We start from the raw sequence: 21,305 nt of genomic DNA, 5'->3' as shown, positions 1-21,305 counted from the left end.
CATTTCACCACCATTCTGCATTGCTGTTGCCTTGACCCTCTGATGAGTCTCACCAGGAAGTTTTAATGGCTCCAGTGTCCTAGAGGGGCCAGTAACAGGACCTCAGTGGAAATTGTAATAGCCTGTCTAGGATTTGTTTTTGTCTGTTGCTCTACCACTGGAGAATATCAAGGTGGAGGTGAAGACACCAGTACAATCTGGAAAACGGTGGATTTTTTTTTTAAGTTCCAGTTTTTAAAAATGTTGTCAATGTTACCTAAGAGGAGTAAAGCCTGTGGGCCACTGGCACACCTGATAAACATTCCCCCACCAACTTCATGTTTGCCAATTGTGTTAAGTGGCTCTATGCAGATATTGATATATACACATAATACAGATCCTTCTGAGAGGTGAACCTGGCCAATCTTAATTCTCTTGCAGGAAGAGAACCTCTATATGTGTATATCACTTAGCATGGAGGAGAACTTCACATGGCTGCTAAAATATGAGAGTCCTCATGACCACCTCATGTATTCTTTCAACCATAGCTATGAGCCATCATATACAAGCCATTTGAAGCAGAACACATGGAGATCCATAAAACTTTGTTTGGCTTCCTGAGGTGTGTTTGTCTGTAGCACTAGTCAGCCACAATACATGGCCACAGGACTGCCTGTTGCTTGGCGGACCACACGTAGTCTTGACTAGGGATGTACGGACTGTGTAAAATCTGCTCCGTCTGTGTTTCACAGATTTTCAGGCACCTTTTGTTTCATCATCTGCTCACAGACAGATGTGGATTGTTTTTGGTCATGCAGAAAAATATGCAAATAATTATGTATGAGGTTTCTTAAGAATTTACATAATTTACCTTAGTACATAACATTTAGCATATTGTCCCCCATTCCACTTTTCCTCAGAAGAAACTTGCATATTTTCCTATGAATAAACATGTGTAAATTTCAGGAAAGTTAGAAAAAAATCTGAAAGTCCACCAACTCCATGCAGCCTGAGGGGTTGCTCTGCAGTGGATTCCTCAGGTCAGATTCTTTGAAATCTGAGCTCATTTTAGTCCATCTCAAATTTCTCCAGCATCCCTAGTCCTTCCTATAAGGATGGCAATCAAACTTGTAAATGGGCTGATAAAGCCAATGCCTGTCTTGGGATTCTGACAGATGCCACTGGAGATCATTGTTCCACATATTTTGCAGGCAAATATGATCTTGTTTTGTTTTAATTTCAAGCAGTTTTACCCCATTTTTCAGTCAAAAAGGCTCCCAGAGCAGCTTACAGATCAAGAACAAACAAGTCCCTGCCCTGAGGCTTACAGCCTAAAAGATATTGGACAAAAAGAAAAGGTGATGGTAATGGTGGGGGAAAACAATCACATGGGCACCAGTTCTTAAAGATCCAGTTTTCGTAATGACCTGCTGGGATGGAAACATTCAGATGTCCTGATGGAACAGTTATTGATAGGTGACAAATAAAGGTGAAGAGGAGCCAAAGACAGCAAGTCACTTGGCAGGACCAGTAAAACAGCCTTAGTTCCCTTCCCTCTCTCTGTTGCAGTCTGATAGAATAGATGGAACAGTTTTCAAGGATTGCTCTTACGATTTCATTGTAATAAATAGATGCCATGAAGGGGGAAAATACATCTTTAAAAAAAATGCTTTCAGGAAGACCAGCTGGAAGGGAAGATGGAAGTAAAATGTGGTTAGAAGGGATGGGTTACATATGTATGGCTCCCCTTTAGGCAAATTTGATTCAGTCTTCCACATTATTTCTTTATTTTTAACTAGGGAAGATTTGAAGACATGTGGGGGAAGGTTTATATACTGCTGAGAGGGGACCTTTTAGAAATATTCTGCAGTGCATTCATTCTCACATCACCTGATTCTCACATCACCTGATAGCACATGACACAGACATTTAAATTATTCAATATTATCTTCTTATTAACTGTTCCTTGGTGTTCAGCTCAGGTCTCAAAACAATAATATAACATTTGGGAGAAAAGATGCAACCCAGCAACCCAATGCTAGAAGCTAATACTGAGAAGATTTCCACAGCTACCATGTATTTTCCCTTGGTGCTCAGGTAGGAGGGAACAAAGGATAACCAAACACTACAAAAGACCAGCATACTGAATGTGATGAACTTGGCTTCATTAAAGCTATCAGGTAGCTTTCTGGCAAGGAAAGCCACAGAAAAACTGGCAATTGCTAGGAAGCCCATGAAGCCCAGGACACAGTAAAACATAGTGACAGACCCTTCGTTACATTCAAGTATAATTTTTCCAGTCATTGAATGCATGTCAACATCTGGGAATGGAGGACTGGTCACCAGCCACATAGTACAAATGCCTCCTTGGATCAAGGAACAGGAAAAAACAATAAAGTTGGCCAGCTCCTTTCCCAACCATTTCCTCATGCTGGATCCTGGCCTGATAGCCATGAAAGCCAGAACCACTGTGATGGTTTTTGCCAGTACACAAGAAACAGCCACTGTGAAGATGATGCCAAAGGCAGTTTGTCGGAGGAGACAAGTCATCTTCTGAGGACGTCCCATGAATAGCAATGTGCAAAGGAAACAAAGAAGGAGGGAGATGAGAAGACTATATGTTAGGCTCCGGTTGTTGGCTTTGACTATGGGAGTGTTGTGGTGCTTCATAAATGTTGCTAGCACCATCGCTGTGCTCAAAGAAGAGGAAATAGCAAAACAGGCTAAACTGAGTCCCAAAGGTTCTTCATAAGACAAGAAACTTACACCCTTGGGAATACATCCATCCTGGTTTTTGTTTGAATAGTTTTCATCTGTACACTCATGACAGTTATTCACGTCTAAAAAGAAGATGTGAGAAGATGTGGTCTTTCTCTCCAAAACATGCTATCAATCTGACTGAAATGTCGTAATAGTTACTCTTACACATAGAAAGGTCTCTACCTGTCCGGTGGCCTCCCAGTTATGGAATGCTCTCTTCAGAGAAATTTGCCATGTGCCCAAATTATTTTCTTTCCATTTCCTTGTTAAGATTTTTTCCGTTATTCTCTGAGACCTCTACGTCTTTGCTTTTCAAATCTCTCTTACATGTTCTTGGTTTCAACTCCTGTTTCATTAGCTTTTCACGTTCTACTGCATTTTATCACTTTGGCTTTGCATTTTACTTTTGTATATGTATTTTGTATTTTTACCATGTTATTTTAGTATTGTTTTGTTTTTAGATCTTTTTTTAAAAAATCTTTTATAAAAATACAAGAGATGATGTTCAATGGACTGTTTTTGACAACAACCTCAATCATCCTGTAACATAAAATATTTCTCTTCAGTATAGTATGTCCCTAGTTGTTATTTCAGTAAGTGATAAAAAATAGCCCATTGAACTGAATTGTGAATTCTATATTGCATTCCAGTTCTTTTATGAATGCTTTCAGTCAGTTTAACCATTTCAGCTTTTTTGAGACATTGGCAGAAGAATCCTAAGGCCATATGCTGCAGTGGATCTCCTTGTCTGTGCCTGTAGGCAGAGCTACAAGCATGGAGGAGGAGATCCATTTGTGGAGGAGCCACCTCCCTTCCCCCCTTCCCCCTTCCAGGTACTGTGGAAAACGTGGGGGTGGCTCCTCTTTCCAAGGTCACAATAGTGACCTCAGAATAGGTTGGGTAGTGTGGAAAGGGGGCATGCTGGTGGCAAGGAGGGGAGGGGGAAGGAAAGGCATAGGTCCAGAAACCTCTCCATCACACATTGCTACCGACAGGAAGGTAGGGAAGCAAAATAGGCCTGTCCAGCAACAAAATCAGAGGAATAGGCAGTTGTAAAAGCCTCCTCTTCCTGCCCTGCTTAGGTCTTGCATTCTCAAATTTTAGATGAGTGAGCATTTTTCCAGTTTCTTTCTGGCCTATATTATTCATAAACAACATTTTGTTTAAGTTCAAGATGTCAGATTCAATTATGTTGAAGAGTACCAATGAAGGGGACAGTTCCACATTAAACCTTACTCTTTGAAATAATATTGACAATTTTTGCATATAATTCTGAGCAACTTGAGCTGCCTACCAAATATAAAAAGATGCATCTGAGGAGCATTATATTTCCAGTGTTTGAACCAATTAACTGAATAAATTGAATTCATTCATGCTGGTGTTAACTACCAGTGGAAGGACAATTTCCACTGTCTTTCTCTTATAGTTAACCCGGAGTGATGCTACCTTAATTTGTTGGAATTTATTTATTTATTTATTTATTTATTTATTTATTTATTTCTCTTCAGTAATTGTTACCCCAAATCAATTTCCCACAGATGCTTAAAATTGTGTTCCTTTTTGGACAGACTACATAATAAAGAATAGATCTTAGGTAATAACCCTTTAGGCTCATGACTTGATAATAATTGCTCTGCCCTAGTCAGTTTCTTCACTGCATTTGTTGGACCCAACTCTTTCAGTTAGAAATTCTGTATATGAAGATAACATCTTATTCTAATTTGTATTTCTGAACTGGACAATGTTTGCCCATTAATATCAGATTGGCAGATTGATCTACTTTGGGTTTTTTCATTCCTGAAATATATATCGATGCTTACTCTGCAAAGTTAAGTTTATGGGGCCTAACAATAAAAGCTAACAAGGAGTTCACATTTAGATGCTGCTATCACACTTTTAAGAACATCTATTAACAGCAGTGGGGCTTGTGAAAAGCCCGATTTCAGTGGGGGAGGGGGGATGTGTGTGTGTATGTGTGAGAGAGAGGGGGGAGGGAAGGAGGGAGGGAGAGATTGTGTGCATGTGTGTGATGTGTGTAAGTGTGAAAAGGGTCTGGACAATCATGTTGGGGTTGCATGCCAGCTGTGGGGTGACTCTCCCCTCTTTGGGGTGTAACCCCTGCCCACTGCTGGCATGCAGCCCCCAATGTGCTTACCCAGAATCAATTCAGTCCTTGGGATAAAAATGATTGGTTACACACCCCAGTTTAGAGATGGACCCAAGTAAAGCACATTGCAATAGCCAAGTATATCATTGACAAAGGCATGACTAAAGGCTGCTAGGTAGAGAATGAAGCCTGCAGATTTCTTATTAATGATTGTTCTCTTATGTCAAATTCACTGATGGTCAAGGAGCAATGCTACTTTGAGAGTCCCAGTAGTCGGGAGAAGTTAGCCCTCTTCTTTGCCATTTTTCTTCTCTATCCTCCCACCATCTGGCTACACAAAATGCCATTTAAGGTTTATTGGCTGAACTGAATAATCAGAGGTGAATAATCACACGTGTAATCCAAATTATTTCACTTGAGCTTCGGCTATTGGGCGGTATAGAAATGAAATGAAATGAATGAATGAATGAATAAATAAATAAATAAATAATTTTTTCTTCCCGGACCCATCAAGTCTTTGAATCAAATCTCAATCATCAAGTGAAAATTATATGTACAATTTTATATGCCCTTTCCACTCAATTACAACCATTCTGTATTTTTATATTTCTATTCAGTATATTCATAGTTCTCCTATATTTAGATATATCAGGAGAACCATCCACTATCTGGCTTTTCAAACTGCAGTGTAATGGTTATTGGCTTAATTTTTTAGAATATAAAAGAACAAATGATCACATAGATGAAAACACACACACACACACACACCAGTTTATTTCCACATCTTCAAATTCCTCCTAGTCTCTCCTTACAAAGCCTTTTCATCACATTCCAAACATGGAAGAAAATAAGCCTGATGGATGGATGATTTCATATGGATGTTCCTCTGGATTGCAAATATTTTCTATTATAATTTTCTACAGTATGTTTCTCACCCTCATGGTCTGAAATCTTTCCTTCTGGACATGGGATGCAGTCGTAGCAGCAAAATGGCTCCCCCTCCTTCACTTTCTTGCTAAAACCAGGATGGCAACTCTCACTACATACAGAGAGAGGCCGGGCCTAATTCACAAATGAAAAGGGACAATGGTAATCTTCAGAATAATGATCTTGGAATCCTGAGACTTTTCATATATGGATTTTCAGTAATATATGAATTCACCCAAGGCATTCCTGCATTTCTTTATTAACACAATGCATATGGTACCGATTATGCCCATATTCATAATTGTTACATCATTACAATTGATCATTTTTTTAAAAAAAACTGATTCTCTTCTTTGCTTTCTACATGGGTTTTTAGTAACTTCTTCATATTAATAAAGGGGTACAGGAGTGCCCCTTTAGTTAACAAAAAGGTAAACAAAAGTGGTAAACAAAGGTAAAGTGGTAAACAAAAAGGTTTTGCCATTACAAACCTCAAAATTCTACGGCTTATAAAATGACACCTGTTGAGCAAATAACTTAATACTTGGTATCCATGATCTACCTGATGGGGTCTACAATTGTGCAAAAATGTATTACTGATCTGCTAAAAAATGCACAGGATAATGAGTTAAACATGTTGAAAAATTGACACATTTATACTTACGACTCAGCACATCATATATTTCTTTCAAATTTTGGTGAGAACTACTTACATACTTTATTCAGGCTCGTTGAGGCTTCCATTGGTTTGGTGAAGTTCTGAGCAGCAATTCAAAAGTTAATAAGGTTTTTCTGTCCCATGAAAGCCTATGCTAGCACTTGTCGGCAAAGTTATGTCAGGCATGCTCAGTTTCACTCTGAAGCTAGAAAGCTGCTAATACTCCAGTGTTTTCTGAGGAATTCTACAGTATTCTATGGGCAATGCCTATTCTTTTAGTTATAGAATGTGACCTCACAAGGTTAGGTTACATGTTACTAAACAGATCAGAACCATAAAATGGGGTGGGGGGGCTAGGGGGATTTTGCCCACCCCCCAGCTGTAGTCCCAATCCAGATCAGCTGCTCCATGCCTCCAATTTACATTGCCTCCCCCCCCAAACATCCAATTGTGATCTAAATTGAAGGCATAGGGCAAAGAATTGAAGCCCCTACCCCCACCCTAGGTTCCTGATCCATATTAGGTATCAGCACTTACTTCTGAGTAAAAGAGAGGGAAAATGCTATATCTTTAAAGTAATATGTAGTTTGACCATTGGGGAATTTGAGGGGATAGAATGCAGAGGGAACAGGGCCTCACAGCACCTTTCGGAAAGCAGAGGGGCAGCACAAGGACCCAAATCACTGTTCCTCCTTTCAACATGGTGAGTAAAAGAAACATGAGGATTGTGGCCCATGTGCTGATTCTCTGAAGGCTCTGTCCTTTCATTGCGTTAGTATGTGCTCGTCAGTTTACACAAGTATATATGTCTGTTCATTCCACCATGATTCAGCTGTAATGTGTGAACATCCCTTTTATGTAACAATCTAAAACAGCCTTACATTGATGAATACTAGGGATGCACGGAAGTCCCTTACCTGATCCTGACGCTTGCTTCGCGGTGGGGGGGAGGCGCTCCGTCCCTCCCCCCGAAATTCTGGCCGGGGGGGAGGCATCCCGTCCCTCCCCACCGAAATTCTGGCCGGGGGGGAAGCGCCCCGTCCCTCCGGCCGTGAAACCTTGTCTCCTGCCGGGACGCAAATGGCGGCGGCTGTAGCCGCCACCTTTTGTGTCCCTTCAGTCAGCTGTGATAGGCTACGTAAATGTTTACGTAGCCTATCATGGCTGACTTTTTTTTTTAAAAAAAAAGCGCGTACGCGAATGCCGGCCCCCATAGGGAGCCGCCATTCGCGTTCCTTATTTGGTCCCTGTAGTCTACGTAAAGATTTACATTTTACGAAATTCAGGCCGGGGGGGAGGCTTCCCGCCTTGCCTGGCTGAAATTCAGGCCGGGGAGGAGGCGCCTCGCCTCGCCCGGCCGCGAAATAAAAAGTTAAAAAAAAAACACCCCCGTGATAGGCTACGTGACGATTAACGTAGCCTATCACGGCTAGATCTGCAAAGTCAGCCGTGATAGGCTACATTAATCATCACGTAGCCTATCACAGGTGACTTTGAAAAAAAAAAAAAAGCGCATACACAAATGGCGGCCCCCATAGGGAGCCGCCATTCGCGTTCCTTATTTGGTCCCTGTAGTCTACGTAAAGATTTACATAGACTACGGCGAAAATAAGGGCAACGCTATTTGTGTTGTCCTTATTTTCGCCGTAGTCTACGTAAAGATTTACGTAGACTACAGGGACCAAGTAAGGAACACGAATGGCGGCTCCCTATGGGGGCCGCCATTAGCCGTACGCGCTTTTTTTTTTTTTTGAAGTCACCCGTGATAGGCTACGTGACGATTAACGTAGCCTATCACGGCTGACTTTGCAAATCTAGCCATGATAGGCTATGTTAATCGTTACGTAGCCTATCACAGGGGCGTTTTTTTTTTTTTTTTTACTTTGCTTGTAATGGCGGCGGCGGCAGCCAGTCGAAAGACCGGCTGCCGCCCCCGCCCCTGACGAAGACCTGCCGAACCGCTGCCGGGACCCGCTGCCGGGAGGGACATTCGTGAAAGGTAGGTCCCATCCCAGGTGGGGGTGGGGGCGGGGGGGTGGAGAAGTTCTCCCTGAACAACCTTCGGAGGACCGAATGCGTTGGCGCTCGCCCCCCCCAAGTTTCGGGGAGAAATTCTCCCCCATCCCTAAGCGTATCACGGTATTTTTAAAAAATCTAGCCGTGATAGGCTTCATAAATCTTTACCTAGCCTATCACATTTGTTTGTTTGTTTTACTTGGAAATGGCGGTGGCGGAAGCTGGTTGGAAGACCGGCCGCCGCCGCCGCACCACTGCTGCACCGCTGCCGGAGCCGCCGCTGCCAGGGACGTTCAAGCAAGGTAAGTCCCGTCCCGGGGTGGGGGGGTGGGGGGGTGGGGAGCAGACCATTTCTCCACCAATTTTTGGGATTCCTCGAGATTCATGGAGAAATTCTCTGACATCCCTAAAATTATTTTCATCTGTCTTTGCTGCAGAAGATATAGGACAGATACTGGTGCCTGAGTGAACTGATGTTTTCAGGAAGGGAGTCTGAGGACAGGTCCTCTTATGGATCAGTAACTGGTTAAAGAACAGAAAGCAAAGAGTAGGAATGAATGGTAAATTCTCTCTATGGAGGGAAGTAAATAGTGGGGTCACACAGGTATCTGTATTAGGGTCAATGCTTCTCAACCTGTTCATAAATTATCTAGAATTAGGAATGAGAAAGGAAGTGACCAAGTTTGCAGATTACACCAAATAATTTAGGGTGCTTAAAACAAAATGGGATTGAGAAGTGCTCCAAAAGGATCGATCCAAACTGGGAGAACAGGCATCTAAATGGCAAACGTGGTTCAATATATGCAAGTGTAAAGTGATGCACGTGGGGGCAAAAATTCTAACTTCAAGTATAGCCTGATGGGATCTGATCTAGTTGTGACTGACCAGGAAAGAGACCTTGTGGCTGTTAGGGATGTCAGAGAATTTCTCCACGAATCTCAGGGAGGTCGAATGCCAGCCGCCATTTCCAAGTAAACAAAAAACAAAAAACAAGCAAACGTGATAGGCTACGTAAAGATTTACATAGCCTATCATGGCTAGATCTTTAAAAAACAGCGTGATAGGCTACGTAAATGTTTACGTAGCCTATCATGGCTGACTTTGAAAAAAAAAAGCGCGTACGCAAATGGTGGCGCCCATGGGCGCCGCCATTTGCATTCCTTATTTTGGCACGTGTAGTCTACGTAAACATTTACGTAGACTACGGCAAAAATAAGGGCAACGCAAATAGCGTTCCCTTATTTTCGCCGTAGTCTACGTAAATGTTTACGTAGACTAGATGTGCCAAAATAAGAAATGCAAATGGCGGCGCCCATGGGCAGCCTCCATTTGCGTATGCGCTTTTTTTTTTCTTTCAAAGTCACCCGTGATAGGCTACGTGACGATTTATGAAGCCTATCACGGCTGACTTTGGAAATCTAGCCGTGATAGGCTACGTAAATCGTTACGTAGCCTATCACGGGTGTCTTTTTTTTTTACTTTACTTTTTGTTTTGCAATGGCGGCGGCGGCAGCCGGTTGGGTGACCGGCTGCCGCCCCCGCCCCCACCGAACCGCCGCCGAACCGCCACCGGGACCCGCCGCCGAGAGGGACATTCAGCCACGGTAAGTCCCATCGGGGGGGGGTGGCGGAGAATTTCCCCACCAATTTCGGGGGGCCGAATGCATTGGCATGCGGCCTCTCGAAGATTCGTGGAGAAATTCTCTGCCATCCCTGTTAGGCATAATTAGAAAAGGAATTGAGAATAAAACTGCCAATATCATACTGCCCCTGTACAAATCTATGGTACAACCACACTTAATCGTCACGTAGCCTATCACGGGGGCATTTTTTTAAAAAAAACTTTTTATTTCGCGGCTGGGCGAGGCGAGGCGCCTCCCCCCCCGGCCTGAATTTCGGCCGGGCGAGGCGGGAAGCCTCCACCCCAGCCAGAATTTCGGCCAGGCGAGGCGGGAAGCCTCCCCCCCCCAGCCTGAACTTCGGGGGGAGAGCAGCGAAGCGCCTCCCCCCCCCACGAAAAGCTGCGAGACCAGGTAAGTGGCTTTCGTGCACTCCTAGTACCCAGCTACTAATGTGTGCGTGTGTGTGTGCATGCGTGAGCTGCGCGCTCAAGTTCAAAAGACTGCAGGACTATTGAATCTGTATTGTGCCAGTGTGAATACCTGTAAGGATCTGTGATAAAGTGCATGAAGTAGACCCTGGTGAATGAAGAGTTAATATTTGTAAGAAGGGCCGTGGCCATCTGCCTCTTAAAGCAGAGAAGAAAGAGAAGATATGTGGGGACAAGAAACCCCTGTTGTTGTTGGCTGTCACTGTTAAGATGGCTCACTGGCCATGCTGGCTGGGAATTATGGAAGCTGCAGTCCCACACATCTGGAGGGTGCAAGGTCGGTGAAAGCAGCTCTAGGCCTTCACTGCTTTATACTCAAATACACAGTTTAAGTTAATTCCTATGATGCTGTGTCTATTCTGAGTGGAAGGCAGAGAACACTAGTGAATCTCTGTTACAAGAGGATCCTGAGCTCCAGGTATTGGCACAGGAAATGTGTGAACATGGAGGAGCAACTTGGTTTGTTTAGCCTGAATCCCATTCCTCCTTGTTGATACTTCTTAGGGAAGTGGTAGGAGGGGTGGAACGCTGCTTGCTGAGCTTCTGCCTGAATATATGCTGATCCTTGCCACATCACCTACATCAAGGTTTATATTATAGTGGCTAAATAAAATGATATTTTGTGAGAAAGGAGATCAGAAGAGGTAGCAAATGGCACCTGCTGACTTTGTGCCCGACAGACAGAACGCTGGTGGGAGGAGAGGGGGAAGGAAACAAAAGTCTTCATGGAAGCCATACTCAGAGTAAGTCCTATGCCTATGTAGTGACAAATAGGCATGTGTCAACTCATAGGATAATTCCTTTAGCAAAACAATAAGGCTCAGATGCTTCATAAGGCAATACAGGACCTGGGGCATCTTTCCTTGTCCCAGGCATGCCATCCTCCCCATCTGGGTTTGGGCCTGAAAGACCAAGGAAAAATGTGTGTGCATGAAGGGTAAGTTGTAAGCAAACACAATTTGTGACATTGCACAACTGGGTTTGGGCCTGAAAGACCAAGGAAAAATGTGTGTGCATGAAGGGTAAGTTGTAAGCAAACACAATTTGTGACATTGTACAACATCATCACTGATCACAGGGTATGTCAGTTAAAGAATGGCCTTAGCTTCCAGTTTCCTGGCTTAGTGGAGCTTGAGCCAACACGAGATAGTGTTAACTCTGGTCCCAAACGGGCACATTTTGTTTAATCATTGGATAGTACTATTATTCTTCTATTTAAAAAAGCCTTGAATTGGTTTGAAGCATCATAATTCCCTAGTCTGTGCACCTATCCTTCTGAAATTTTGCATATTTCTTGCTTTGGGATACCTCTACGAGATGTGAGATTTTCATACAAATTGTCCAAGAAACCATGGGGGAGGGAAGGGGAAGCAGATCATACATACATATCATACATATCATGTGATAACTCCTCTGACATATGAACTTATTCTTCTGAAAAAATTTGGAGTTTTTTTGTTTGCATTTTTACTTAGGGATCCTTCTGGGCTGTCTCTCATTTTCAGAACTATGGTCCATAAGGAACATATGGGCATAAGCACATCCTCTTTGGGAGACTGTAACATATGCTTGTTCATATAAACACATGTGTTTATATGAACATGTTTTGAGAATAGGATTTCCAAGGGGGCAGAGTAGGTAAGTAGATTAGAACCAAGTATAGATGTATTAATAATTGTATATATAACTCTTTTTGTGTTTAGTAGATTTTATTTGTTTTATTATAAATACAAAATCTCACTTGTTGGTTTAATTTATTAATGCTACCAAATAGGAAAAAAACCCCTATTTTCTTGTTTCTTCTCCTGTATTGGGTAGAAGAAACCAATCATTAGAAGCATTGGGTAGAAGAAACCAATCCAATCAAGGAGACACCCATTAATTATATTGGGTGTCTCCTTGACCCAGAGTAAAAGGGTGGAAGCTGTGTGTCTCAGTGAGGATAACTGACCAAAGTGGAGGCAGACATCCTGAGAGGTTTCTCAGTTTCAACAAGTGGAAGCTGGAAAAGGTATAACCTCAGAGGAGGAACGTCACAGACCCTCGAACTGTCAAGGGTACTCCTGCACAGAAACACCTGCAAATATCATTCTGAAATTTGGCAGGCTTATTCCATCAGAAGGTGGAAACTATCCCTTCAATTTTAGTCCAGTTCTGCCAAGAAGTAATTAGAGAAAAAAGTGATCAGCAAATCCCTTTAAAACATTCAAAACATACAGTAAAGGCATGTAGCATACCCCCCCCCCCCGCTTTCAATGACATTTGTCAGGGGTAGTCTCATTATTAAGGACTGTGACGACTGGAAACCATTATCCAATTCTCACCACATGAAAGAAGATACAGACTTTTTTTCCCTCCATGATAGTGAACAGGAGCCACAATTGCTCACATTTCTGATCCTTGACTTGGGTTCAATACAAAGCAGTTGGACTCCAAATCTTTCTGAACCAAATCTGGCTATGTCACAAAGTGACAAACTGGGGTCTGAGCCAAAGCTTGAAACCAGTTATAGCTTTAACTTCAACAATGAATTACCAATAGATGCAAGAAATACACACATTTACGCAATGGCCACACATTTAAGGTAACAAACTTTTTGGTTCCATAGATAAAGCTGCATTGAATGTTAAAGAACATTAACTGTGATGTTTATATACAGGCATCTCTACACCAGCCCAAAATCCTGTATTTAAAATGGAGCTTTCTGCTTCCGTTTTAAATGCAGGATCATGACGACTCCCTTTTTCACGTGCTTCCTTTCCCCCACCCCCTTCCCCCTCCTTCTCCCAATATCTGAGTCTTCCATTATCTTTCATGCATCTCGCTCCTCTTCTTGCCGCTTTTACTCTTTTCTCAGAGGAAACTGAAGCGGAACACGGGGTAATTTGATAGCTCATTATCTGCAAGGGCATTTAGTGCAGGAGATGCCTTGGATGGATACGGCATCATGTAAAGATCCCACAAACTTCTGAGAAGGAGCAATCTCAATAGCAGGATAAAAGCTCCTTGTGAAGAAAGCCATCCCCCGTCCCCCCGTATTAGATATATAATTAACCATTCAGGCAGAAACGTGTGGAGCCACAATCATTTCATCATTTCATATATTATACTTACTTCAATTAAAATACTCTTTACAGGAATTCACCATTGTCCAATGAAATAATTACTCTTTAAAAACTGTGGTTGCAATCTACTAATAACCGCATCCTACCTGGTTAAACCTGCTCTGCCATGTTATTATATCCTCATTGATGGTGAATGCTGGGCCTGAGGGAGCCTGGGGTTCTACCCTCCCAACTTTCATCTGATGAAAGGATTGGTTTCCAGAAACAATCCAATTGATAATATCAAATCCAGCTACTAAATTCCTATTCTGGTCAAAGGAAATCTTGTCCCCAGCACTGTTGTTGAATGAGATTCCTTTGAGAAAATGATGGAGCTAGAAGGAAAAGGCAAAGGAAACAATTGAGAAAAGGTTGCAGTTGCATCTAGGAATGTCAGAGGAATCCATTTGGGGAGGGGGAGCTTGGCAAGCTTTTGCTGGCTCACCCCTCCTGGGCTCTGACCTGACATCCATCACATGGCCTAACTTCACCTGAAGTGAATTGGGTCAGCTGGTGGATCTTTCACATTTGCAAGGTGCTGGTGGCAGTGGAGAGTGGGAGGGGAGTGCAATGGCCCATGGCCCACACAACCATCCCTCTCTCTCTCTGCCGGAGCCAACTGGTTGCATGGCAATGGTGCAGCAGTGGCAGTGGAAGGTTGAGAGGGAGTGTGCCCCCCTCTCAGCTTCCTGCTGCCACTGCTATGCTGCCGCTGCTGCACAACTAACCCTCTCTCTGTGCCAGGACTAGGGATGTACAAAAGTGACTTACCTTTCGTGGATTATGTTGATGGTGGTGGCGGGGGAGTAGATACTGAATCTACGTAAATATTTACATAGACTATGATGGTGAAAATAAAGGGGAATGCAAATAGCATAGTGGGCGCTATTTGTGTCCCTTTTTGATTCACCGTTTTAGCCTACGTAAATCTTTACATAGGCTAAAACGGCAAATCAAAAAGGGACGCAAATAGCGCCCGCTACGCTATTTGCATTCCCCTTTATTTTCGCCATCATAGTCTATGTAAATATTTACGTAGACTAAGACGGCCAAAAATAAGGAACGCAAATGGCGGCGGCCATAGCCGCCACCATTTGCATACGCGGTTTTTTTTTTTTAAACCCAGCCATGATAGGCTACATGAATCTTTACGTAGCCTGTCACGTCATTTTTTTTTTTTTAACCCAGCCATGATAGGCTACGTAAATCTTTACGTAGCCTATCACGTCTTTTTTTTTTTTAACAAGACTAGAAATGGCGACGGCGGCAGCTGGTCAGAAGACCAGCCGCTGCTGCCGCCGCCGCTGCCGGAGCCGCCGCTGCCGGAGCCGCCGCTGCCCGCAAGATCCACCCCAGGTAAGTCTCATCCCAGGGGGATCCGCGGGGGGTGGGCGGGGGGGGCAGGCTGTTCCGCCATGGAGTTCGGAGGGCCGAATGCACTGGCATTCGGCCTCACCAAGATCCGTGGCGGAATTCTCTGCCATCCCTAGCTGAGACCAACCCTGGCCGGAAGAGAGGGGGTCAGCTGTGCCAGAGCAGTGGCAGGAACTATTTTAATTTCTTTTTTCTTCCATAAATGTGATCACAAATTGCGTTTAAGAAAGAAGGAAAAAGTTCCCAGTTTTCAGGATGAAATCCCCGGTCAGCTCACTAAGGCAAGTTGAGCTGGGGAATCTGTCAGGCCCCCAAAGGGCTGGATTTTCCTGCAATGGACATCTCTAACTGCATCTTTCAGACTAAGATGTACACAGTTCTGTTTTCAGGCTAAAGTGTCTACAGTTCCCATATAGGAGGTTCAGAAATGAAATCACTGGTGAGGATAGGAAGCAAAAGGAAAATGAGAGTGCAGGAAGTGTTTGGGGATGGGGAGACAGTTGGCTATATATGGGGATTGTTCTGACATCCAAGATACGGTACATTTCCAAATGATGTTGTTAAGCCCTTTACCTGCCACAGCTGTTGATTCTGAAGCTTCAGTCTCTCTCCATCCCTCATTGCTCTCTGCATGAGTCTAGATGAGGACAAGGCCTGTGCAGCATGGGCTACAGCATAGACAGCATTGTAGATGCTGTAGCTGTGGCCAGTCATGCTCATTTCAAACATAGTCCCAGGAAGGCTGTCTAGCTTCTCTTCCCCTGTGCAAATATCCTCATCTACTTTGTCCACAACTGTATCTGGGAATACACAGCCAAAGGCCTGTTGCCAGAAATCTCTGATAAAACCATCACCTTTTGGGTTGGAGGGGTTTTTGTTCTCAATATATGCTTTGAATCCTGGTAGATCGCTGGAGTGAATTGCGAAGGACAAAGCACCATGGATTATTCCTGCATCCCAAGTCCTTTGATGGGCCAATGAAGTGAGCTCCATCTGGGCTGTCATAATCCACACTTTACCTTTTGGTTTATTTGCCACATGTTTCGTAGTGGACAGATACGGAAACCATCTCAGAAGCACCATAGCATAAGATTCCCCATAGGCCACCACTATGTTGGCTGTGCCACCCATGACTTCATCTTGTATTTTTGTGCCTTGATCTAGTATGTCATAAAATGTATTGTCCAAATTAAATCTGGGCATTCTTTCTATGAAGGCAAAGCAGATACCACCCTGGGAAAACAGTGGGACTACAATTTGCACAAATCTTTCTCCATTGTCATTATCCATAACAATGACCCCAATCCATGTCCACCTGAAATGCAGAAGCAAAGAGAGAATTCCCACATACTGAAGATCTTCCTTGGGGACCATCTGGTAGAAGGAAAGGCCTGGAGTTTTATCATCCATCACTGGAGGGGAGCCATATATGAGCTAAAGAGAGATTGGGGAAGGGGTAGTAAAATATCAACACCACCAGCAGCATTTATGTAGCATTTTCCTATAGAAGTTTCGTAAAGGCCAATTGCTTACTTTTAAGCACATTTCTTAGAGTGGACATCTGTGCAGTCACTAAAATGGGATCTATAGCTGTTCAGAGCAGCATTTTGGAAACAACATGTAGAACTCAGAAGAGCCTGCAGTCCCTGCCATTGTTTGGGGACACCCCATGCCTCTGCATGGCTCAAGAGCAGGACTGAGGCTCTCTCCTCAGTTAGATAGAAACTGCTGCAGAAGTCAAAAGATATCCATCCATCAGGGAAGGAGGATTTTGTTGTGTGATTGTACAAAGGACCACTCATATACCAACAGTTACAGGTAAGCAACTCAGTTATAGGTGCAGATTAAAAAAAAATGTGACAGACACCACAGCAATGAGTCTACCACTTAATAGCATCAGGTCCAGGACCTCAAAATTCCAGGACCCTAGGTAGGAAAAGATATTGGCAATAATCAATAAGCATGGCCACTCAGCACCAGTAAGGTGGCTTGTGTTGGTTACAGATAGCAGATATGTCATTCCTGATAATGTACAACTAAAAATGAACTGTTTCTTTGCTCATTTGTTAAACCAACCAAAATATGGATTTGTCAAGAATACATCCTGCCAGAATAATCATTCCTCTCTTCTTTTTAAAATAAGTTTACTAGTTTGGTGTATTGTTGGAATGCTGTGGATATGATTCATCATTATTCCAGCAAACTATCTGATAAAGTCCCACATTATATTTTGGTTAGTAAACTGGTTAAATGTTCACAGGTCCGGTGAGGTCAGGTGACTGGAAGTTACGTGGGGAATTCCTGCAAAGGGCTTTACCCTTTTAATGAAAATAAATAGGCATTTTCCCTATGACCTGAGGCTTATGGAGACCGACGAGACTGATGGTGGGTGCGTGGAAAGGATTTTTTGGCTGTACTTAACGGAATTATTTATGTAAGTTTGGGGAGCCAAAAAAAATGGGAGCATGGGGACGGTGGAACGGGGCGGCCCTTGGTTCTGCGGAATCCTCGCAGAGCGGAAGCACTTGGTGAGGATTCCGGGGGGGGGGGAGGAACGGATCGCCTCCCCCCCTGAGGATTCCCCACCAGAATGGATGGTGGGGAATCCGTACATCCCTACAATATGGACAGGAATGGCTAAGATACCTACATAGGTGCATCATTCCAATGGAGTGTGTCAGTGCACATAGTCCTTGTTAGCAAATTCCAAGTTGTCTGTTGAGGCAATACATAACAGAGGTACATTCTGCTGCAAGGTAGCCAGACTGGTTCTCTGGCTCCAACCGGAATGATGCTAATGCGTCATGATAGGCAATGAAGACCTCCAACTAGCAATATTTGTATCACCAAAACTCAAGCTCATTGAGTTTCTCCAAATCCCCCTTGAAGCCCATTCCAACTCATGTCCATAGCAGATTGTGAGCTTTTATGTTTCTTTCAACATGAAAATGTATGTGTATTTTTCAAAATGTATGCTTCACTGAATTTTTTGAAATTTACATATTTTTCTCCCATTACTTAAAGCATGTTTATGTATATTTTTCTTTTCTTTCTTTCTTTTGAATTTATTTTTAGTTTATTTTTATAAATGAAATAAGCACTACCAGCAACATAATCAGAATCTTCAGTTTCCAACATTACAGTATTCGGGGGCGGGGGGAGGATAGCAAAAGAAGGAAAAGGAAAACAAAGGATTATATTAAACTTCAATAAGAACAAACCAAATATCCAAATATTAATCCAATTGCAAATTATACCTATACAGCATTCTTTCAAACATTGCAAGTATTATTATATAAATCTTCAGTCCGCTGCACCACAAATGGTAAACCTTATCTTTCAGTATTATAACCTCAGTCTTATGGCAAAGGAATGGGAGCAAACAGTCCATTTCCATTGGCCATATATTACCATTCACTTAATGCGTATTAATAAACATTAAAGGTTTAGCCAACAATAAATAGTAGTAATAATAATCCCATAGTGATATTAATAATAATAATAATAATAATAATGGGGGAAAGTTTAAGAAAAATAAAAAACAAAAAACAAAAGCAAATAATTTGTATATTTAAGTAATATCATATCTAAAATATATGTATATGTGTACACACACATACACACACATACACACACAAATAGGCATTTTATTACAATATAACACAAAAAAGGAGAAAGAAAACAGAAATATGCAAACATCTACTCTGGCATACTGCCTAGACATCTTATCAGCTATAGCTCAAACAGCACTTGAAAAGAACAGTAAAGATGGCTAAATTCCAACTCTGGAGGCTGAGAGAGTTGATTCCCTTGTTTTAATTTTAATACCAATTAAAAATGATTCTGCAGCATCAGGATCCAAAAATCTTTTCATCTGGCCTTTAGAAAGAATGCAAAATGTAGCTGGATATTTAATATGATATTGCAGGTTAATTTGCTTTGCCAAACTTCTCGCCTTGGTGAATTGCCTTCTTCTGTCAGAGATTTCTTTAGTATAATCAGGAAAGAGCATAATCTTGTCATTTGCTGGTTCCCACCAAAGCTCACCTAGTTCTCTTGCCAAACGCATACGATACTTTTTGTAGAGACTTGTGAAAATTGAACAATAACAGTCCCAAAAGTCCCTTTAGTGCCACGGATTGAACCAGGAACACAATATGCATGCTCAATATCAAGTAAAAATATCAGATGGTAAAGCAAATAGCTCATGCAAAAGTTTATCCATAAATTCAGCCAAACCTGTACCAGTAGCCACGTCTTTAATACCAAGGATATGTAGATTCACTCTACACGTGAAGGCCTCCAGTTGAGAAATTCGAGCAGACAAAATGTGTGTATATTTTTCAATAGTACACATTTTTTGATGTGCATTTTTCAAACAGTAATCCCCCAGTACCACTTTCTGGACACAGTGTGACAGAAAGGACCAGAACCACTGCAAAACAACACCTGAAGCCCAGCCCTGCCAAGTGGTCCAGAGGGATACTGTGGTTGATGGTATCAAAAGCCACTAAGAGAAAACTAAAATGGTCACACTAAAATTGTCATGCCACCACCTTCTCACTCACCTTAACCAAGAATAGTGCGTTTGAAGCTGGCCTATAGTTAGATCTTCTGGGTCAAGGGAAGATTTCTTTCATAAAGTATTATTCCTGCTTCTTTTAAGAAGAGGGAACAACCCCTCACACAAAGAAACATTAATCACTTCCCTTAGCCAAAAAATCAGTTCCAACTTGGCTGATTTAATCAGCCAAGAAAGGCAAGGGTTGAGTACACAGGTGGTGGCCCTCACCACTCCATTTACCCTGTCCATGTCCTCAAGATCCACAAGCTGATAGAATCCAAAATGACTGAACAAGTGGTTGCCAAGTTTTCATCAAGTACTTCTGTCTATGCTCCTGTATGTTCCATATCCATCATCCACCTCTGTCCTATTGCATTTTCTGTGCTTTTGGTGCCAATTAAGCATGTCTTTCATTCATGATACATCTGTAGTGTCTGCATCTGTCCTTCTGAAATTGTGCAGGTTTCTCAACTAGGGCTACGTCTATGCTGTATGTCATTTTCATATCAACTGCCACAAAAGACATATGCTGATAAGCACATCCTTTTTTGTTGTTTTTGTTTTTCAAACCCATGAACTGTAAAGGCTGCTCTTGCACAAAAAACCTTGGATCTATTCATCTGAAACTTGGCAGGGTTGGCCCTTCAGAAGGGGTAACTATCTCTGAAAATTTCATCCCATTCTTCCAGGAAATAAAAATGTTCCTTTCAAAACAACAAAATCTAAGGGCATATGGCACAACCCTTCACCTACTTGTCTGATATTTGGTAGGCATAATTATCTCATAAGAGGCCACTCTGCCCGTAAATTTCATCCATTACTGACAAACAGGAAAAGACTAATCTTTTGGTGATTTCCAATGGTAATCAGAGGGAAGCATAAAGATATGGATTTCCCAATCAAGATTAAGATTCAGACTCAAGTTGAAGTGGATGGCCTCTGATTCTGTTTCTGTTGAATCAGCCCATTTTCCAAATAACTGAATTGACAACTGAACCAAAAATTTAGTCATTGCACTCCCCAACAGACACTGACAAAATCAGAGAACTCTGTAACAACAACAACAACAACTTCTGTTGTGGTTCACAGCTGGAATCTATGAATGAATGATAAAGACTGATTTTCCTATGCTGGATAGGGGGTTCATAAAAAACAAGATCCATCTAAATGGTTTCTTCTCCAATCCACAAAATGATATCGGGAAGGTCCAAGAAAGTGTGGATGTAGCATTCATTTTCCATAGTCCACACAGACATGGAGAGGTGTCTTACCTGTGGAATTTTATAGATATCCAAAAGAGTTGCCACATGCATGGAAATCTGGGATTCAAGTCCCCCAATGACTGCTCTTAGGTTATTTTGGATGTCACACATATAGTTGGGTATGGATACCAATCTCTCCAGTGCTGATATAAGTAGCAGTGTGGCATGATAGGTCCTTCTTGCATCGTCATAGCTGTCATAGATGCTAAATCCCAAGGTGAGATTGGGCAATATCTGAGGACTATCATTAATTTCCTTTACTGCAAATGCCAAGGCCAGAATGTGCTGGTAGTTCTTAGGCAGAACACTACAAACAGAGTTACATTCTGTATCAGAAGGCTATTCCACAATTGGTTTAATTATTGACAGTGTGTTCTATGGTGCTGTTATTATTATTATTATTACTACCGTTATTGTGTTCTTGAGTCACTCATTAGTCTAAGG

At 42.3% G+C, this 21,305-nt stretch overlaps 1 protein-coding gene across 1 annotated transcript in view; it reads right to left on the bottom strand.

The window, feature by feature from the left end:
- Nucleotides 1–1,923: 1,923 nt before the first annotated feature.
- The window catches only part of LOC146341902 (vomeronasal type-2 receptor 26-like), a 28,888-nt gene continuing 9,506 nt past the window's right edge, over nucleotides 1,924–21,305 (bottom strand). Inside the window, exons 5-8 of the mRNA XM_084807742.1 lie at nucleotides 15,819–16,350; nucleotides 13,769–13,996; nucleotides 5,782–5,908; nucleotides 1,924–2,819 (exon numbers count right to left, since the gene is read on the bottom strand). Coding sequence (XP_084663868.1) covers nucleotides 1,924–2,819; nucleotides 5,782–5,908; nucleotides 13,769–13,996; nucleotides 15,819–16,350 — 1,783 coding nt within the window. The remainder of the gene's footprint in view (nucleotides 2,820–5,781; nucleotides 5,909–13,768; nucleotides 13,997–15,818; nucleotides 16,351–21,305) is intronic.

Source organism: Heloderma suspectum, chromosome 6 (genome assembly GCF_057233095.1).
Source record: "Heloderma suspectum isolate Gila_16-S chromosome 6, 16-S_ref, whole genome shotgun sequence".
In the NCBI taxonomy this organism is placed as follows: domain Eukaryota; kingdom Metazoa; phylum Chordata; class Lepidosauria; order Squamata; family Helodermatidae; genus Heloderma; species Heloderma suspectum.
This window is presented reverse-complemented; position numbering and strand designations above follow the sequence as displayed.